At 40.2% G+C, this 22340-nt stretch overlaps 1 protein-coding gene across 11 annotated transcripts in view; it reads right to left on the minus strand.

The window, feature by feature from the left end:
• LOC121303455 (MAP7 domain-containing protein 1-like) overlaps positions 1-10500 on the minus strand; it is a 31457-nt gene extending 20957 nt beyond the window's left edge. For 8 of the 11 annotated variants that reach the window (XM_041234178.1, XM_041234177.1, XM_041234176.1 and 5 more), the window contains exons 1-4: positions 10218-10266; positions 5421-5555; positions 989-1057; positions 225-245 (exon numbers count right to left, since the gene is read on the minus strand). In XM_041234178.1, coding sequence (XP_041090112.1) covers positions 225-245; positions 989-1057; positions 5421-5555; positions 10218-10251 — 259 coding nt within the window. In that variant the 5' untranslated portion in view covers positions 10252-10266. Of the gene's footprint in view, positions 1-224; positions 246-988; positions 1058-5420; positions 5556-10217; positions 10267-10409 lie in introns of those variants that run through there. The other 3 variants (XM_041234179.1, XM_041234174.1, XM_041234180.1) reach the window with 2 other exon arrangements.
• Positions 10501-22340: the final 11840 nt, after the last annotated feature.

Here is a 22340-nt window from a genome sequence, read left to right on the forward strand (position 1 = left end):
AAGGACCAAAAACAGAACAAAATATGAGATCCTAACAAACACACACACCAAAATAACAAGTGCACAGTGGCCAAAATAGGAAACGGTACGAAGAAATGGATTAAACAAACACAACACAAACTCGCACATCACAGATGTAAACATCTACTATCAATACACTAGAAATCATAAAACCACCACCATCGATTTGAACAATGACATTTTAAACAGATTTTGCTGCTTACCTTTACTCACGTTACGGCTTTCTGAGGAACGAAAAAGAAATACAAAAAGATTCCATCATTCGTGCAACTTGAGATGCTGCGTGGCCACCACCACCACCAGCGATGCATTGAAAGCAAGCGGCGATATTAGTCAGTGTTTTATCTCTCTGCGTTTCTGTTGTATGTTTAGCAGAGTTGCCAACACACGAGCAAAAACAAATTGACAAGAAAATGATAATTCAGGAACTATATCTTTTCTTAACCCATTCAGTGCCACTGTTCTCATTTGATGACAGGCTACTTTAATTTTGGGGGGCATTTTTAACTGGCATCCTCTATCTGTTCTTTGAATTTTCACTTTAAATTATACTGTTATGGTAACTTACAATAATTTTGTTAAACCGCAAAAGACTAAATGTAACTGCAAATATAGTTCTTCAGATGCTTTTATGTTGCCTCAATATAAAATAAGAAACTGAAGCCTAAAAATGACAGTTCTTGGCGTTTTCCTCCCCACAGCGATGTTAAAGACACACCTTGACAGTGCAGAGAGTCATGTCATTTACACCCCACCACACACACATTAGACTTTCCACAGAAAAACAATGCAAGCGTATACACCAGTCCTTAAAAGACTTCCAATTGCCCAAGTCAGAGGTACATTTTTAAAAACAGGCACTCCCTCATGCTCTCTCACTCCTCCACCAGGATGCTTTCATCCTTAACATTCCCTTGCCCTGTCTTTCAAGAGCCCACACATGAAACCTGGTCCCTGGAACCCTTACCCAGATACTTGGCTCTCTCCTCTCGACGCTCCTTTGCCAGTTTCTGTCTCTCTTCAGCTTTCATTCCATCTGCACAGAGGGAAAATATAAAAAAGTCAGCACTCACAAGCAAACTTCAGTTCAATGAACTACATGAAAAAAGTGTATTGCATTTAAGTGAAGCCACTGTTGATATTTTGGTAATAAGTATAAAATCAGAACAGAACACAACACACCGTCTGTCGTAAATCAATTTACTTTCTCAAATGGACAAGATTGGACAAGCTAGTCACTGAAACAATAAAATCAGATAACCCATGCTTTTAAAACAATGCAATTCTTTGAAAGCCTAGTAACCGTGTTGAAACGTTTACAGTCTTGTGTGCCATTTACAGGATCTCCCTATTTGTTTAGCAATGCTTTAGAAGCCCAAACCCAGCACCTAGACAAACAGAGTGTGGGTAGGCTGGCTATAAACTCCCTTTGCATTGCAACTGTGGACAAAATGGACACCAAACAACGGGGACTGCTATCATGGCTCTAGCTGTAGCCTGTGGTTCATTATTAAGTGCTCAATCTGGCCACGTTTTGTCTGGAGGTAACCGTATGAGACAAACACAGAGAATAAAAAACAAACAAATATTATTTTCACATGACATAGACAACACTTCTTGATAGAAGGCACCCTTGAATTTGGGTAAGGTCCCAATTCAAGACGAGGCATTTTAAAATGACAAAAAAAAAAAAAAAATCAACATTTATCCCAGATGGAAGACCAGGTACCAAGGAAATGTTTTAGGTCAAATGTTCCCTCTAATCCTAAAAAGTGGAAACGGGTTTTGTTACTCTGATATTACATTGATTCTGTGTGCTGACACACTTTCAATTCCATTATGTAATCATCCTTCAACTGAACACTCCTCTGATGATGTAACTCCAAACGGAAAGGCTGCTATCTTTATTACCGAGATACAGTCAACTTTGCTCTGTTGTTGTGCATTATGAATGCACCAGCAAATAGTAAGAATGTGCAGAACATCTTGCCTTATGGAGATTTTATATTGGAGATAAATAAAAATCTAGGTTCTAAACTAGTTGTATTCTTGGTTTGCTTTGTTTGTTTTCCTGTTAACTGTGGTAAAGTAAGTGGAATTGCACTGCTCTAGCAGACTATGCCCCAGGCAGCATTATCCACCCCACCACCACCACCACCCTGCCCCCTCCCCTCTAAATACACCAATCACATCTGTGTGCTCCAAACTCTGCATCATCTCTTGCATCTCTGGGCTTCAGCAACATCAGTAAAAACCAAAATATGAATTTAGGCTGTAACTGCAGAACACAAAAGCAGAAGCTGTGCAACTCACAACAATGGGACTCTGTGGGGTTTAATCACAGAGCGAGGGCACCATGAGAGAGAGAGAGAGAGAGAGAGAGAGAGAGAGAGAGAGAGAGAGAGATACAGAGACTCTGCAGAAGGCATATGGACTAATCAGCCAACAAAACAAGACCAGTGTCATATGGAGAGAGCAATCACATTCTCAAGCTGGCAAAGCTTATTTGTTTCAGTTAGCATGCATTTGAAGGGTTAACTGAATATCTGATGAGATCACGTACGCTTAATTGGTTAACATGAAAATGACTATTTTGGTACAATTGGATGTCAAATGTATTAATTACTGTAGGAAAGAAATACCACAGCCAGGCTGTATACCCTTACTGTAGACTTTTTTTTTTCTTTCTTTTTACTTTAGGATAGTTTAATGAAACACAGTACTAAAAGATGTCATATTTTGCAAACGCAAACCAAAAAACAGAATTGGTGCTTAATCACAGTTTCGTCAAACTGTGATTCATTCAAGTTCAATGCATCCCTAAAAAACATACTGTCCCAGTAATGTAAGCTACATATTCCACTCTCATGGGCTTCAGGTTTCTGCAAACCTTATAAAAGCTAGGAGACTTCAATCTTCCTATACCAAGCCCATCTTTGACGAGAGTGAATTCTGGTTTCCATGGAGACTTTTTATTCTTCTTATCACCAGAATTCCCCTACTCAGTGGATTTCTGGACAGTGGTTCAGAGAATACATTTCATACTGGTGAGTAAACTACAACAACGACAACAAAGGCCCAAGTCTGAAAACCTCCCAGTTGCAGAGTGCCTTCCATAACTGCTAGGCCATCTGTCTGATTTAGAGCCAGAAGAGAGAGTGTAAAATATAATTAAAACATTCATTATTCCGAAAAAAAACATGCTCACCCCTTGACTGATTAAGAAACTGGATTCTGTTCAAACAGACCAATCCCGGCCAACAACTTCTGAATGGTTGCTAGGCAACTGGAACCAGAAAAGGGTTGTTTTGAAGGGGGAAATACCCACTTATTCAATTGGTTACTTACAACAGTAGAGGGCTGCACTACAATATCCCTACAATGTTCCACTACATAATTCCACTACAATATTATATAACGCTGTATCTGAATGTTTGTGGTTGTCAGTTAGAGATTTTTATAATCCTCTTTATGAAAATACATACTTAATAAATGTTTCATAAGGTGTTTAACTGTAAAAGAATAACTAGATTCATGTCTTTGAAAACTAAACAAGACAAACTTTTTAATTGATGTTCATGCAACTTAATACATCTAAATTAGATGAAATTCATTCAAAATGGTCGTATCCAAATAATAATAATAAGTATTTCAATTTTGTTAGTGACTGACCTTTAGTTGGAAAAATTGCACAATTGCCGTTGGCTGCTGCAGATTAGTTACTATGGTTTCTCTGACAAATCCAGTTTAATAACAAAATTAAATAAATAAGACAACTAGACTATAAAAAGGGCAATATCACAGAAATGTTTAAAGCGAGAGAGCTGTATTTTGGAAGTATTATTTTGGTCTCAGTGGACTTTTCCGGCACTGGTGCATGGGCTTGGACAGAGGTTGCTTCTAACAATATCAGAGGCCTTATCACTGACATGTGCAAAGACACCCAGACTCCCTTTACTAATGAAAGGCAGATGAGCGTTTCCTCAGGAAGACAGCACAGGGGAATTTGAATCTCGCCTGCTTTAAGTGACTATCTCAAGATATCCCAGAAAGCCTGTTCACCAGTCATATGCATATATTGCATTAATTAAAATCCACTTAGCAGCTGTCGAAAACTTTGAGCTAGAAGCTGCAAAACTCGCCCTGTATGCGTTTACTGCTCATTTATTTGTTTAACGGAGTGTGGTTGCATTGACGGATATGGTTTTAAATCTTCATACACTTGCTTATGAGTTTAAACAACTGCTTCAGCTTTGAAAGTCATGAAAATGTCATTATTGACAACTGATTGATGAGAATCTGGTCTCCATTGTCTAGGTTGCATACAGGATTAATTCATTGATGTATTGGTATGATACTGTAGCCCACACCCTAAACCAAACCAAATAGACTTTTACTTTCCATTCCACACAAGTCACGTATAGAAATAAATTTGACTAAACCGTCACTTGAATATTTTAAAAGCTTTATCTTTATAGCTCTTTAAAACAGATAAACACAGCAATAAAGTTAACCTTAACCATGACAAACAGTTTACATTTCGTAGCGTCACCTTGGAACTGAATCTGCTATGCTGTAGGAAAGCTAATCACAGAACGAGGAAAATGTATTGCTAATCAATTGTGGCTGCCTATAAACAAGCGACCAATAGCTCAATGTTTCACACAGCCCCTTTCGTGCAAGGTGTATACATACCTACAGTATTGTGAGGCTGCTAGACTTGCACAAGCCTGCAAAGTGCTGTGTGCAACACTGAAAAACTGGCATTCGTTTGATTAAAAGCGCCCCTGAGGTGATCAGCCACTTCTCTGCCAGTACAGCCAGATTGCTCCTATAGACAGATGAGTAATGCATCCAGGAGCCTGCAACTAACTGCAGCACAGTAATAAATGGTACCTCAGCTGTAGCTACCCATTGGAGAAAAAAGGTCTTTAAAGCCCACAAAGCTAATTAAATCCTTCTTTAAAGCTTACATTTAGCTCAATAGCTCATTGCCCTCGTTCATGCACTGTAGGTCTAGGACTCTAGCGCGAGTAAGCAACACACATCGTGGATTTTGAATTGGACACATTATCTTTGGAAGCATTATGACGATATTTCACATTTTCAGGGTAATCTGGAAAGACGTTATCAGTGCAGCCAAGCTGTTATTGCCAATAAGTCAATGACTGAGGACCTTGCCAGTGTACGAACCAACTGAATGACCCCAGGAAGCACAAGCAGTAAAGGGGTACACAGTCAGAAATAACTGAAAGCTCTAAAAGAGCTGGCCTTGCGTTGCTTCCCTTGTGTTTTGTTGCAAAAATCAATGAAGGTCACAACACGTGTTTCTTGAAATCCCTCAGACCTACTCTAATGCATCATTTTATAGTTGGTGAAGAAAGGAGGAGGGTGGGTACCTTGCTTGGGTCGAGGGCTGACTCCCGGTGTGGAGGGGGAGGGGCCCGGTGTGGACGGGGAGGGGCCCGGTGTGGAGGGGGATTGGTCACTCTTGGGCTGGCTGCTCTTCTCTTCTTTGGGTTTTACTTCGGGAGCTGAAGAAAGAAAGAAAAAAACACAGGGTGAAATCTGCTGCTGCTGCTTCTGCTGTTGGTCTCAACTGCAAATATGAAACTTTCAACTGTCAAATCAACAGCTGGGGAGACAGAGAGACACAGCATAGCAATCCTGAACAAGTGGCCACACCGCAACCGCCACTAATACAATCCCAGACAGCCGGCAGGCTGCTAACGTTGAAAAGATGAAGGAGTGCAGGCTGATTTAACACAGTACTCGTATAGGAGGGGCAGTAAAGTTTTGAAATCCTGCCCACCCTAACATTTTAAAATTAAAAATTCCCATTTCTAGTAAGCTGCTTTCTTTACTTTTAAACTTGTTTGTGCAATGCTATAAAACATCTCTCTTCCCCATGTTGGTTCCCAGGTATTGAAGTCCCCAGTAAAGTAATGGACAATCACTCATTATACAGTATTATTCTACTGGTTATACTGAAGTGGAGGAACGTCTAATAGTTTAGTCCCTTTGCAGACTTTGTACAGTGAAGAGAATGTATTAATAAAGTAAGATTATATAATGAGACTCAAGACTGTCAGTCCTATCAGGATTGACAAATCAAACAGCACATTATCCAAGACAACAAGCAAGAGCAGGTCATGCACTTTGATTTGTTTATATCAAACAAGTTTAGTCATAGTTGAGAACTGTAACATTACGACTTTAAATCAGCTGTGAACTCCCAGTCCCTGAACCTTTCATATTACAGCCCTCTCTCTAGTCCCCGAGCTGGATGACAAACTAACACTCTGCAGAATAATACTGGAAGGAAACCATTTTATAATGGCTCAAACGATCCTTTTAAATTGCTTTATTTCTGCGTTTGATCCAATCCGTTTGCAGACGCAGCGCCAGTTCCTCGAGGTTTACCCTTACACGAGAATGCAGCAGAGCCTTTGGGAAGCTTTAAAAAGCCCTGTTCGTAGTAATAAATCCATACCTACACAAAAAAAAAAGGTACAGCTTGAAAGGCAACAAAAAATGAACATGTACCATAATCTAAAGCACAGTTTAACTACAGGGGTATCAGTATGCTAGTACTCTTACTGTAATATAGTTTACAGATTCCAGCACTTTGCTTGATACTATTGAAAGTCTGCTCGCCAGTAATTGCAATGGGAATGGATAGCTACTTGTTAGTCAGATTTTTGGACACACCACCAGACTTCTATTTTGGACTGCAAGCAGCATCATAAAAGCCCGTAACTGAACCATAGTAGCCAAGTCCCCATCTAAAAGCAATTCCTAACAGTAATTCGAAGCATTCTTCTCGCGTCTCTCTGTACTGGGCTACCCGAACACCGGAGGACAGCGACCCTCAACCTTCATTTAGCATGCCTGCCATTGCTTACTTCCGAGGATTACATCTGCAGCATTCAGAGCTCACACTCCACAAAGGCAACGCGAATACAAGCAACTGCAGACTACCTGCTGCTTGAATGCACAACCGGAGGAATCTTCGAGCTCACATGAGGCGGAGGACAATGTTAGTGCACAGAAGCTGCATGCTTCCTCTTCAGTGACAATGGCACAAAACAGAAGGCCAGCAAACCCTCCCCCTTTCCCTCTCTGTTGTTGTTGTATTTGCATGCATTCGTAAGCCAAGGCCTTGCCTCCACGCTGGGGAGAGAAGGTAAAGATTCTGGAAGAGGGTTTAACCAGCCGCAAGGTCAGAGCTGTCTGGCTGCTCTCTGGCTGTGCTAGCTACCTCCAGGACACCAGTCCTCACACTCTTGGTAGGTCCTCATATCAGTCTCAGATTACATCAACCTATAGGTTAAAGATGTGTATAAGATTAAACAAGGTCTATTCTACAAGAGGTCATCACGCTAGACAGATATGATCAATACATGTTGAACGCCGAAACAGTCAAAACTCAAGCTTACATCAACCGCCTTCAAAAGGTATTTTTGTTTTATACGGTTCAGATCGCAAATGAATGCGCAACTGATTAATATATTTAACAGACACTAATAATAATAAAGTTAAGAGATGTATGGGTTAGCAAAGGGTTAATTAGATAAATGTTCCCATTACTGCATCTCACACACACTGAATGCTGTCAGGCCACTGTTCATAACAATAAAACATTAACTGTTGCTGTGTAGTTTTATCAAGTCTCTTATCTGGCTCTTCACCAGCAATTAAAACAGGAACACTTTCTCCATAGACAGCATACAAGAGAAGCTAGAAAACGAAGTGGATTTAAACGTATTCAAATAAAATCTGAGAAAGCTCATTTTTCACTTGAGTGCAGATGATAATTGCAGTTTTCTGCCAGGAGTAAAAAGTCAACCAAGTAAAAATAGGAACTGTATCTTTGTCAAGGCAGGGCAGAAACTAATAAGTAGGTCTGGATGCAGCAGTAGCCTGCTCTCCTGAAACGCTCCAGAGGTTTTTGCTGAGTCGCTCTAAATTTCTAGGACATCAAACAAACCAACCCACACAGGCCTGCCACTCCCAGCAGAGGAGAGGCAAACAGAGTTCCTTCATGAAAAAATAATGGTCTACTAGGATTCATGTCCTGGGCATGGTATAATAACTGCCAAAATATACTAGTTTACTTCAAGCCCATCCAACAACGCTGCACTTGTACCAATTATAATGCACGTACCCACCCCACCAGAATTGTGCACAGAACGGTTTTAGGAGCTTGACTTCAAACATCTTCTAAAAGACTACATCACTGGCTCTAAATCCAGGTTGTGTATGCTCGGAATCGACTTGAACGATGCAGCCGTCATCACAATCCAGCGTCTACCTCTCTGCATCAATTGCATGAAATATCAATGACGGAAAGGAATAAGATCTCTCTAGACACCTCCCAGCACTACATGCAGTCTGGTTTTTGACAGAGTATGCTGAAAGCATGAGGGCGAGGTGTTCATTGTGCTGGGTAGATGGCAGTTTGCATTTGGTAGAAGACTTGTGCACCGTTCACACAGCCTGTTGGAAAACATGGATTGAGAATTGATTAGGGGTTTGCTACGCATGTGGACTAGCAGAGCTATACTGGTGTTCTTTTCTGAAAAGAGACTAATATTGCAGATAGCAGACTGTTTGGTTCAAGTTGCATGTACTGCTAACCACTGATAGAGACGATGCGTCTACAAACTGCCCAACAATGACTGCAAGCTAACGAGATAACAATGCTGTGGACTAGAAGGGAACAGGCGCTAGACTTCAGAGAAATCAAAAGAGATAATCCCACTGGCATCAAAGGGGGTCGCAAGGAGATAACAAAAGGCAGATGTATGGACCTTTTGTCTCCAGGAGTGTGAAGAGTGCACTGAGTTCAGAGGTTGTCACACTAGACCACACACACAGACACACACACATTAACACTCACACAATAAATTAAATTACCTTGACCATTGGTTAATGTCAGAGAAAGGGGAGGTGGACCATCTATACAGAAGGGTATTTAATGTCACGCAAACATTGTAATTTTGAGTTCTGTATGTCCTGTACCTGGGACCAGACTCCCTGCATATTTCAATAAACCTGGCAACTGATTGAAGAAAAGGACTCTGTGCATTTTCTTGAATCTACTTACTCACCATCTATTTTTTAAGTACTTCACAGCCCTCTATACAGTTCATTATTAATTTATAAAAAGACTCTTCTAGAGGCATTTCAAAATGGTATGAGGGATGTTTATCCCCTCAATTTGCCGTTACAGGATTTTATGGTACCAGAACAGCATAATGACAATTACAGCAAAAAAATACTATAGAAAACGTATTTTTTACAAACAAATGCGTAGTGGTTGAAAATACAAGCATAACGATTGAACGACAAACAAATGTGTTCTTGAACTGTAATTGATCAATTATATGATATAACTACAATTACGCAGGTGTGTCAAGGTTCAACTACAAAACCAATTACACTGTCATTGCAATTAGTTACGAATTTGCACAATTACTGTTGTAATTGACCACCAGTCTGCTCTTGGAAAAAACAAAAACCGGGATCACACAGCAATTTTAATATTTAATCTGCCCTGAACAGGGGTCTGTTGACCTGTTCAGTCTCCTTCACCTTCCTTTGGCCTTAAAACATGCTCTGTGCAATGTGTGCCAAATTGTGGGTTGGTTTTAAATTCAATTCCACTATGACCCAACTCAGATTTGAACCCAGGCCTCTAAAGGGGAATTAGCACCACCTGGCTACCTTCCGACAAACATATATTTCAGTATGGTATTTAATAACTGGTGCTGTGCATTCTTGCTCAAAACCCGCATGTCAGCTTCAGCAACTCATCACTCAGCTCGTAAGGGTACTATCTATAAATGCTGCTTCATGTCTCATTGTGCAAATACAGACTGCAAGACCAGCTGTAAACAGTAAAATAACCACCTGCTACATACTTAACATAAATCATGCCAAAATACCAATAGTTCAGTTTAGTGGATAGTGGATGTACTGCAGGGATAGAAATACAATAGCATAGCAGTTTGATCCATTCCTGGTTTTACTATGTGTAATAAGTTTGTTACCTATACAATGGTGCTAAAAAAGCACATTTTAAAACCTGGAATGGGTGAGACTGCTATGCAACTGGAGTCTTATTTCCACCCCTGAACTGGTAGCCAGTATATGAATAAGCCCTCCTCAATCCAGGTGTACAAATAAAATACCTTTGAAAATAGGTGTTCCTTCCTGTTGACTCATGGAATGACACAATAGGATGACATAGCACTCCAAATTGGAACATTATGCAATATCAGCTGTCCTAATTATTGCTTCAGGACTAACAAGGAAAGTAAGGGAACAAAAACTAATAAAAACATCCCCCCCCCCGCTATGCATATTAACTAACTAGTTCTCACAGGTAATACATTTCTCCAGCGTCAAAACAATGTTCAGACTTGGCGTCCCTGCCGAGGAAGAGAGATGAATCTCTGTGTAGCTTAGGCTGGATTAGGCAGCTGCACCACCCAGCAATCCTCTCTGAAAAGCCTTGTCATACTGCTAGGGTTTGGTATTCGAGACACACTGGGAGAACGCGCCTGTCTGTTTCATCCACCGTGTTGGAATTTCCCATGGAGTCCAGGCCTGCAGCAGCGTTCCTCTGAGCTTCAAGATAACGAATCTAGGTCAGTTCCACAAGAACCACTGGAATGCCACCAGCTGACCAGGATAGCAACAACGTTCCTTGACTGTGAACTCCATTAGCAGAATACCCAACAGGACTCGACTAACCAAAGATAAAGCACTAAACAAGCCGGGTAACAATTCCAGCTCAGCTGGCGACCAGAGAGGTGTTGGGAATTGGAACAAATTAATAATTAGCTTGGCTGCTTCAGTAGTTCAAACTGCAGGTTTCTCTTTCCCCACAGAATACAGGTCCTCTCAGTCTGTTACTGCAGAACAAAAAAATAAATAACCTAATAAAATTTGACTACAAGTGGGCTGCCTAATGCCCAAAGCTCAAAAATCAGAAAGAATTTGCATGCTATTATCAATCTGTATTATCCCTTGGTCACTGAAGATATTAAAAAGGATGGAAACAAGATTCTTTGTTTTAGCTACAAAAGCGATCGGTTACTTGCCCAACACAAGTGGAAAAATACACAAGGTTTACATGCAGAGTAATGATCTCTCCTGCTGTCACACTCCTGCTGTCACACCCCTTTGCAGTGCAGCATTTAACCATGTTAAAACATAACCAGTTCATAATAAGGCTTCAGCATCTTGTACAGGAGGAGCAATATCACTCATTGCCTACTGAAACTTTACAAACCGCAATTATATTAAAATCTATCATAGAAATCTTAAAATACCCCCAATAATAACACCCAATATTCCTACATAAAAACAAATATCAATTGTATTTGCATAGCCTCATTTTGGGAAGTTTAAGGACATGCTTGCTGGTTTGTATTGTTGTCACTCGTTCCATTAGATCACCAAACTGCGAGGCGCCTAATCTGCAACCCACACCCCTGGATAGAGACTGGCAAGATCAGCGTGCTTCCAGGCTGAAACTCATCTGATAATCAGATACCAGAAGAAACAGCGATGAGATCATGGACACCCCCTGAAGCTGGAAACTCAAACCTCCACCATGGGGCTCACGTTGCACCAACTCGCTTTGCACTGACTCACCTTGGCCGATTACGCAGAGTGAACGCATGAATTAATGAATGAATATATGAGGTTGGAATTGGGTTAGGCTGTAGACTGTATTGACTTGTAAACCCACTAACAGCAAGGAGTCAAAGATTTTACCTTGCCCTTTTGACTTTGCACAGCGATTTCATATGACACACGCCATACAGAAAAATTGCTACCTGTCTGCATGAAACGGGTCACAATACTATTCACTGTGTGCACGTGACAGTCCAGATTGATCAAGACAGAAAATAGATAGAAATGATAAGAAGCTACTGGGTCGATCCGATACTCTGGAATATAAATGTTAATACAACACCGGGAGATCTCGGGATTGCCTTTATGCACAAATGCATTTTTATACCAGTATGGTTACGGGACATTATCGCAACATCTCGTCACACTGGACTTGTTACCGGCGTCGGACCGGTAGAACTGTATCAATATGAAACCCAATCAAGAGCAAGTTTTGTACCAATACAGTTGCAGTATGACTCAGGAACAGATCTAGTGTGGACAGGTGGATCGGAACACAATGGACGCTCATCTGTTTTCTGCGCCATCTCTGACACTGTTCAGAAAAGTAAATTTTTCATACAGATTATGTTATGTCATCATTACCACGGGTTATATTTTATGTTTTTCTTCTAGACACTCTGGGCAAGAGTAAAATAGACTTCACACTTTTTTTTTTTTTTTTTTTTTTTTTTAAAAACAAAAAATTCAATAAAATCAGCTCAAAGCAGCTTCAGCTGACAGAGCTTCATTGACTCAATAGAAAATCTTCTCCCAAGCTCTCTATATATCCCACATCCCTTTGCTCGCAAGTCCCAATAGAGAATCAGTGGAGTGAAGGATCTTGGTGATACATAATATCTTTGATGTAAGTCAGAGCTGATTTTCTCGATGGATCTGTGAGAGAAATTAAAGTGAAAATGGAGCAAGAGATTAATGAGCACAGACTCTGCTCCCTCTAATCCATAAAACGGCTTTATTAAATCAGAATTCATAAACTAAGCTGGGGCTGCCAATGCTTGCTGCGTATATTACAAAAAGAGCTGTCAGGATGAGCGTTTCAATAATGGTTTTAAATGTCTTCCTTACACAGAACAGGCAAAGTCAAAAGATAATCAGGGTGGAATAAAAGACTGGAGGGCTGGCCTCGGTGTGTGGATCTGATGACTAATTAAATATTAAAAGCTGATATTGAAGAGATATGCTATGCAGGGAAGGGCTTGCTGAATGCTACTTGTTGGTGTTCCAGGACTACATGAATGCTTCTTAACTGAAGTTGGCAAATTATGAGATAGGAATATTGACATAGTACTTAAGCAAATTTGCCCAGGTTACATATAACGCACAAACATTTGAATAATACAAGATTAAACCAGTCGATCAAAGTACAACCTTTAGGTCTATTTTAGTCCCACACAGCTAAACACAATAGGTAAAATTACAATTACATTGGAGAGAGGCTGCTTTAATAACTTTCAGACCCCGGGTCACAATTTTTTTTATTATTATTATTTATGCCTACATTTTTGGAAATTTGATAAACAGTCTGTGTTTATATACTGATTTCAAGAAGTTGCCCTACCAAAACCTTAAAAAAAAGTTAAAGTGGTACAATTATACATACAGTGAGTGAAGGAGACATTTTGATCGACTGCAGTTTAAAATCATTTGAACTCATTCCATTGAACTCTAAAGTAACTTGAGAATCTTTTTACAGCGTTTAGCAATTTTCATTGGAAATGTAACAAAAACCACGGCAATGTTGGGCACGTCATTAAAAAGACACAATCACACATTCACTCATTAGCTTGTTTAACACATGCAAGCTCATGAGGGACTGGAATGGCAATAGGACAATAAAGAAGGCTTTAAGTAATGAGAGGCATCTCATTTGGTAAGTGAGGGAGGGACACAGGGAGTGATGTGAAAAAGCTGAAGCACTGCTTTACAGTCACCTAATTAACTGGTGCCTTGAAAAAGAGGGTGATGTCACTGCTGTCTGGCCATGTGGTTACAGAGAGCTCAGCCAGTGCTTAACGCAGTCTGTAAACATTACACCAGTCCAAAGGCTGTTTCGATAAGGCCAACGAGAAAAATAAATAAATAAAAATTACAAAAACCTACAAAACTCTGGCCCCTGCCAACAGACTGGCTGCACTTCCTCTGCAGCCTCCATCTGTTCCAACCAATAAATCCAACTTTCAAAATAAATTATTCACACGGGTTTTTTCAAAGGAAAATAACGCATGATGATTCACGTTTAAAAAGGAATCTTCAGAAGAATGCTGGATGCTTAAATAAAAAAGGAGACTTGAATTTGTATTTTAAATAGGGGTCACAGTGCCTCTAATCATGCTTCTTTCATGTTTCTATCATTATACCACTGGTTAATAAGCCGCCGCTTATTACCCCCTCCAGAACAGCAACGCCCCCATTGCAGCCCATTCAACTTTTTCTCAACTGTTTAAGAGAGACTTCAAAATGTACTATAAAACGCACACTTAACATCTAGGAGAATTTTTAAAACTCCCTTTTAAAAGGATCAATGAAATACTGTGGCCTTCCAGTAAACCTGTGTCTGGATTATACCAAATCCCCAAACACGGCCAAAACACTTCTTTACAATTACCGGTGTGCTCTATGCCGACAGACTGTAACCAAACCGTGTAATCTTGGGTCCTTTTCTCACATACAGTATTAACAAAAGGCAGGATTACTTTTCACTGGTTTCCAGCTTACTGCTTGTATAAGAAAGGCATGAGCTGGGTCTCTCAGTCAGTACTATTAATGAGTCCAGCCCTAGAAATCCGAGCAGGACAGGATGCCATTCACTGCGATGCCTCTCGTGGTCTTCCTTAGCCCCTGGCAACACGCTTAATGTCCTCATGGTGTGAGAGAGTAGGGGTTAACCCACGGCTTCACCCCAGCTAGAACCTCTCCGGTTTCAGTTATTTCAAGTGTCACTGCATCTACAGTGTACACGTTTATCCCTCACGTAGAGATGACCGCCCAAAAGGAAAGCAAATATCTTTGTTAGTCAAGCAGCCAAACAAACACACCTGCTGTACAGTGTGTGTGAGGTTAGCACCGTGATTCTGTGGTTATTATACTAAAAGTCAAAGGGTGTTGTTCTTCACTAACAATGGGAGTTAAAGGAATGTTAAGAGTTTAAAAATCTTTTTTTTTTTTTTGTATTTGAGTGTGCAACCTTGAGCCTGGTCCCTGTTTCACAGTGATGAAATGCCATTCGTTCTTTGTTATTTTTTTACTTTAACTCATTACATGCAGGTTTTGCACAAGCGATCCCCAAAAAATGATATTCTAGCTTCATTGTACTTAATTACTTCCTCTGGTATTGGTCACATGACAAGATGGCAACGAGACCATTGGACAGGAATGAAAAGCACACCGAATCCTATAATTACATGTGGACTTCCTGCTTAAAGTATAAAACAGGAACCACTATTAAGCTAAATGTATTTCTTGGTTTGTTTCTTTAACTAGATAAAACTGTTCATGGGACACAATTGTATTAACTGAAAAAACCATGTAACTTTGTTTTAATGGATTAAAATGTTATTTGTCTAGTATAAGAAACCAAGTCAAATTAGACAGATGTTCTGTAAAAATGGTTTCAGGCATGTGTGAAAACCTAGTTCGCTTTTTATTGTTTCACCTTATTTCTATCAAACAACCAAATAAAATGGACAGGGTTTTTTTTTTTTTTTCTCTAAGCTTGCACAGTAAATACCTCCATCAAAATCAATTACTACCAAAGTGAAGTTTAAAATTAAATCTGTTTTGCTGGTCTATTCATCAGCTGCATAATTTTAGTTATTTCGTGGCACCACATATAACCCCTTCTACCTAGCCTCAAAACAGAACTAGGGAATGACTATAAATATTTAATTAATTTATTCACAGAGGGATTTGAAGGCAGACATTATGAGCTGCATTACTGAATGAGTTGCTGAATGCAGCTACGTGGTGAAATCAAGCACGCACAACATATACTGTACATGCACAGAATTAAATAAGCATCAACGTTCCTGAACTTGGGTCATTCACATTGAACTAATGTGTCATAAAAATCCACCTGGGAGAATTTCATACCTTCCAGCATCATCTTATTGAGTTCCATTAAAACATGAAAATGACAAGGCATAAAAAAAAAAAAAAAAAAGATGGAAGAGTCAGTGGTGTAGTCCTAAATCCGAAAGTACCGGAACGCCACTAAAAATATAGATTTTCTTAAACATTTATTATACAAATTCAAATGGTTTGTATTCTAGTAATAGGCAATGCATTTATCTAATTTCTACAAGCATCTCCAAAAAAAAGTCTTCCTCCATCTTGTCAGAATGGATTACTCAATTTTATGTGTGTATGTGTGTGCGTATGTGTACGTGTGTGTGTCAGTGGTTTTGTCTGTGTTTGGGTCCACAGTCGGTCAATGCACTGTTGCTGTCGTCTTTGTCAGCATTTTTAGCCTTCTAAAAGAAGTCGTTTGTAATAGAAGAAGTTCCAATCGCTCTTTCCATTGCATCAACAGCACTGCAGTACTGACTGACAGTTGTGTGGGAGAGGAGTCACATGACTCAGCTTGCCTGTCATGCAAGTTCCGACTTGACTACAGCACTGCTGTCTATAGAGAATAGTCCCAGAACATCGCTCAGGCACGCTCCAGCTCCAACACACTGCTGGAGCTACAAGCTACTGGATTTTGTCACGTTTACCTCGAACCTTTGGACTCGCCATTTTCTGATGAATTTCACCCTAAATAAAACTAAAAAAATGTCAAAAGCTTTCAGCTGTTGTAAATCAGCTAGCAAATCAGCTGTTTTTAAACAACCGCATGCAGCCTATAATTAGGTTCTCCGAGATGCAATTACTCCTAGATATTACAGCCACACCTTTAAAAAAAATGAATAACAATGTATTTACATGATCCCGAAGCAAACATTGCACAACGAGAAGCAGTCTAAACATTCACACTGTTTTATTCCATTTCTATATGTGTATAAAAGTGGCTAACTAAAATACCTTAACCCTTTTCTGATATAATTTTGTACTTACATATATTGTGCAAAAACATTATTATAAGGGTTAGAATTAGTGATAGGATTAAATATTGGACAAAAAGATGTGCACATTAAGTATGTTGTAACTGTGCATAATAACATTCTATTGTGTGCAAGTACACATGCATTTACTAAGCTACTGCTACGTAAGATCACAGTAAATTAGACACACTTAATGTAAAGTGTTAACTAGAATTCACACCTAATCATAAACAAAGTATTGACACCTTACTATCTTTTCAATGCAAAATGCTCCAATTCATGTAGGACAACTATGTACTGTACTTGACAATGTACTTTGTTATAGGAAGAAAAAAAACTGAAAGACCTGCCCTAACATGTACAAAAATGTAATAAAAACAGAAGCGCTCGTGGTTCTCACCCAGCCAGCATGACCCTTTGTTTCGTGAATCAGTTCAAGTGCTGTATATTTTTTTTCCTCTGACTAAGCCTGGATAAAAATGCAGCAGTATAGGACAGTCTGTGCCTCGAGATATACAGGCCTTATTTTCAAAGCGTTTCCTCCATTCTTTAAATGTTACAAAAGGAGACACAAAACACCTTGAGAGTGCTTAAGAGAATTTGGTTTTAGTTTTGTAAAATTAACGCATGTTTTACCACTTAAAAAAAATAGGAGTTAAAGACTGGAGTAAACACTTTGAAAATATGGCCCATTGTGTTAAAGAACAGCAAAGTATAACCCCCTCATAAGCTTTAAAGTGCTGTATAGATTAAACTTGGTAGAGGTGTGTATTTTTGTAGTATTCTGTCTGAAGCTAAAGGGGAATGCAGCCATGACAAAGCAAGACATGCTCTTTAAATGTGCTTTCCCTGTCTAATATTAGAGCACTGTCACATGATAAGCCAGAGTGAGTGCTGGAGGAGCCGGCCAGGGCCTGTGTATGGAGCCCAGACGGGTTATTTTTGGATCGGGAGCAGCTTACAGGAAACGTGGCTACAGAAGACGAGTCCGGCTCCATTTCTAGTCAACTGCAAGGTCTCGTCTGCTCACTGCTCAAAAGTAGGCCACAGCACAGATACGGGCCTTCTCTCAAGAGAAACGGAAGAGAAAGGAAGGAATTATAGAAAATAGCTTCCAGTACAAACATACAAGAATAGAGAGATGCATCTATCTTTCCACATTCCACATCAAGCGTTGACCTTACTGGACTTTCTAAATATAAAATGACACTACCAAACATATATGAAATACAATATTATCTACCATATGTACTACAGAAGTGAGACATTATATATAACTGCACACCTAACAAATACTTCATATATAATCCAGGAAACAAACCACTCAGCTTCTCTTCTCCTTTATCTGTGTACTTATATTATTGTTTTCAATTATAATATGGTCATATTTTTAACAGCACTATTGCAATATGTTTTTTTATGTGAAAGAAAGAACAATTCCATCAGTTCTCTGGGAGTGTTGATTTACTCTAAACTACTCCAACTTGCGCTGAACCTCTATGTGTCACCCCGAATGCATTTCAAAGGGCAACACAGCTGCAACATTACAGGGCTGCATCGAGTGATAAAGTGCATGCATCAAACGCATGCAGGTGGGGACAAAGCAAGTGAAAATCAGTATCTCTGGGATGTGAACATTGCAAAGGCAGATGGAAACTGCTCCCGGCATTGATCCAATGAAGGCAGTTAAACTCAGGTCATGGAAACAGAAGTGCAATTGAAGCTAGAAGTTAGGTTAACATCTGCAAGGGTGTACTGGCCACAAAAGACTAACTAAGCCTCAAAGAAATCAGATGCAAGATGCTTTCCAGTTAAAACATGTATGGGCAAAAAAATGAATAATAATAATAGAGGCTACACCCCTAAACGAAATACTGCGGAACTACATTTATGCTGAATTTGTTTCCTGCCTAGTGTTTCTGTAATGCAGAGGCAGCCCTTAAGCAGAGCACAGTCCTGTAGCAACACACAAGAAGCTGTGATGGTGCCTCAGAAAGATCTCAATACAGGAATAAAGGACAGGACTAGCACAAGAGCGGGGCTGACTGGAGAGTCTGCGAGGACCCTTGTAAGCAACAGTACCACACTCTCCAACTCACACAATTAAGAATACAGGGCTTCGTGTAAATGAAACATTTGAGTGTGCATCCGAAGAGAACAAAACACAGCTATGATCTATTGCTGCACGATACCTACAGCAGATGGTTTCTTCAATACAAATCACGGGGGCTGCAAGTCTGTACAAAACATAAGCTGTTGCTTAACTCAAATTATTGTGGGAGTTTCTGACTTCAGGTTTGAAACAATTAAACACACCACACTCCTTTTGTACAGGTAATTAAAGCAAACCTGAAATGGAATGTGCTGTAAAATTGGAATTCTTAGCTACAAACAAATATTTTATATAACCCCTTCAATCACTGCGTTCATAATTGTACCATGGTAAGTTTCCTATATGTATCGACTTTATAATACATGTTTTTTTTTTTTTTGTTTTTTTTCAAAGGTTATGACAGGGCAACTTTTCAAACGCCATAGAGTTCACACAGACTGCTTTAATTTCTCATTACCGAAAGGGATACAATCTACACCACCCATTCAGAGAACTAGTGGGTTTCATTGATCTCCCCCTTGGACAGAAAGAGGAATGTGTTGCAGGACAATAACAAACAAGCTTCCACCCATGCCTCTCCGCTTGCTGAAGCACTTCACCGTGCAGTTCCTTCTCTTGCTCATCAGGACTCTGTAAGGTCACAGGCTGATCACTGTGATTTAACCCATCTGTGCGCTCGACAGTGCTGCCGACGCCGACGTGATGCTATTTGTATGCATGAGCAGCGCCAGGGACGGAACTGCAGCCCCTCCCCCTCTCCCCTGGCCATGCCGCCTCACTGAGGGGATAACAGGCTGAACAGCACTCGGCTAGAAAGGACGTTTAGGATTCTGAACACACCACCCCCGTCCCACTCCAATCCTCCTCCTCCGCACTCCCCCAGCCTCCACTCATCTGACCCAAAAAATACCACCCCCTCTCCTCTGTCAGCCCACACAGCACTAAAGCTTTCTTTACAACTTCAACTTGAGCCAGTGCTGACACACACACACACACAAATATATAGTCTGATTACTGTGTATATTTGCAACACAGAAAGCACATCTAGTTTGTCCCTATCTGGTTGCAAACACAGGCAGCAACTGCAAAAGTCCCAAACCCAAACTCGCTTGTACTTTACTTACAGTACTGCAGTATACAACTCATTCAAGAAGTGGCAAAATAACGAACTTCACTACAATAAAACAACTTCCTATTGTCTTGTGTTTACTAGATCATAGTAACATTTGAATATTATATATTTACTTATTTTTATAAATAAAATAAAGCCTTTATATTTCAAACTATTGGCTTGTATTAATAAATAACTAAAAGTTTAACCAACACGGAACCAGACAAAAGGGTAGATGCAAGCCTAGGCACAGTGCAAATAACTGCGAATGCAAAATTCAAATTGCATTGCGGCCATGCAGTTATTTTGCACTGCGCCCTATGTAAGCTTCAGAGCAATGGAAATTATTCAACAAGCACAAATAATTATTCGCAATTACGATAGAGGGTCTCAATGTGCGCATCGGTCTATTCAACGGCCGCACCTGCAGAGTTAATGAGTACAGAAAGCAGTAGGCGCTGCATGACATTTGTGGAGCACGAAAATACAAACCAAAAAAACATGACAGAGGAATGGCAGCAAAGTGCTCTTAGCACACGGAAAAGGAAAGAAAGTTTTCTGAGAAGCAGTCGGGTCTCCTTATGACTGAGATCACTCAGCATGAAATGGAATTGTTTGGAGAAGCCTCAGCCAACATCAGTTATGTGAGTATCCTTAAGAAATTATATGTATTGGCCTGCCCTTTTCAGCATGACATCCAGAAATGTGCCTAGCACTCTGGAAAATGTGGGTAGGGCTATCCCTTCAGACACTCCAACTGTGATCTGAAAGGAACCAGAGCTGAGTAGTGCAGAGAACACAGCACTTTCACATGTGCAGGGATAGCAGGGTCTTTAGATTGACGCTGGGGTCTAGCTCATCCCTCAATTCAGTGTTAGGTCTAGGATGACCTGCAGAATGAGAAGATAACTCTTTAGCACCGCATCCTCTGCTATCCCAAACAAAGTGACCCCGGGATTGAACATATGGGGTCTTCTTCATCTTGCCCTTCTCCTCCGAACGTGTTCCTGGCTCTCCTCAACAAGAGCCAAGTGTTGCTGCATCAGAAAGTGCACCACAGCAGCCACCCTGAAACCAGTGCCAGGTCTCTGTAGGTGTGTGCTTTTATACAGCTCTTAGTTACTGGCTTCTACAATAGTTGGCACCTTGTCAGAGGTGTATAGTTCGTGGACAATCAGCAATTGCCTGAGAGCAGGACAAAATCCATACTTCACATTGTAATGTTTGTGCCCACTTAGTATCCAGATCCCGTCCAATTCCATGCTCTTCTGAATGCATTTCAGTATCATTTCAATGGATTAATGATGGCAAAAGACTGGAAAAAAAATGACAACTACTTCCACAAACAGGCTATAGATGATCTAATGCAAGATCACTGGGATTGACGTTTCTGCTGTTATGTAATGCCTTGTAAAGGCAGAGCAATGCAGTCGCTAGGTTGCTGCTCTCAATAACACTGTTTCAAATCGCACTTGACGACTGCATCACCAGTGGTTGGGTGAAAACAGCAAAGCACATGAACAGCACAAGGTTACAAATCAAAACTGTGAACAAGCAATGTGTCGGGAACACAAGTGTGCTTCAGATCCCACATCGAGCTGCATTTTACTAAATGGTCAATACAGAGTTTTGACATTTTGTAATAAAATATGAGCAAACAAATAAATCAATGAGGCTTTGCTCTGTAAAAATGACATTTTTGTGAGAAGACAGACAGAATAAAGATAAGTATACACTGCTCCTGTATTTGATGGAACGAAGCCATTTCGAAGAGGGGAAATAACACAGGAGCTAGGCTATATATCTGACACACTCTGATAGCTTTTCAGGCAGCAACAAAATAGATAAAAACTGTGCTATATGCATAGATAACGAACACGATATTTCTATCTGGTCTCAGTTAAATGCATAGTCTTGTACAGGTAGCACGTCAAACTAACCAAGCATAGATGCTGCTTTTCCAGGAGCCCTTAAAGCCAGAGCTATTTGCCCTGCCATGTAGAGAGCCACTCCAATGCTGTGCCATACACTAAGCACAGTGTCCTGTTAGGTGCCAATTCGAGCCAGGTGTGACTAACGAACATATCACTGGGATGAAGAGGAAACTGGGTGTTCAGCAAGAACACTCATTGTGATGCCCGAGTTGTCTAGGCTTGCTTTATCATTATCCAGCTTTCTGTTTGCCTTCTCTCCTTGAATCTGGGCCAAGTGTCTGTGTAGTTAATATAATAGGGGGCATAATGAAAAAGTGTTAGCGTGACAGTACCTGTACGCAGTGTTTTTAGCACGCCAGAATATCAGTGTAATAATGCAGTCCTACTCCAGCAGAAAAAAAAAAATGAAA

This window comes from Polyodon spathula, chromosome 32, assembly GCF_017654505.1.
Source record: "Polyodon spathula isolate WHYD16114869_AA chromosome 32, ASM1765450v1, whole genome shotgun sequence".
In the NCBI taxonomy this organism is placed as follows: Eukaryota; Metazoa; Chordata; class Actinopteri; order Acipenseriformes; family Polyodontidae; genus Polyodon; species Polyodon spathula.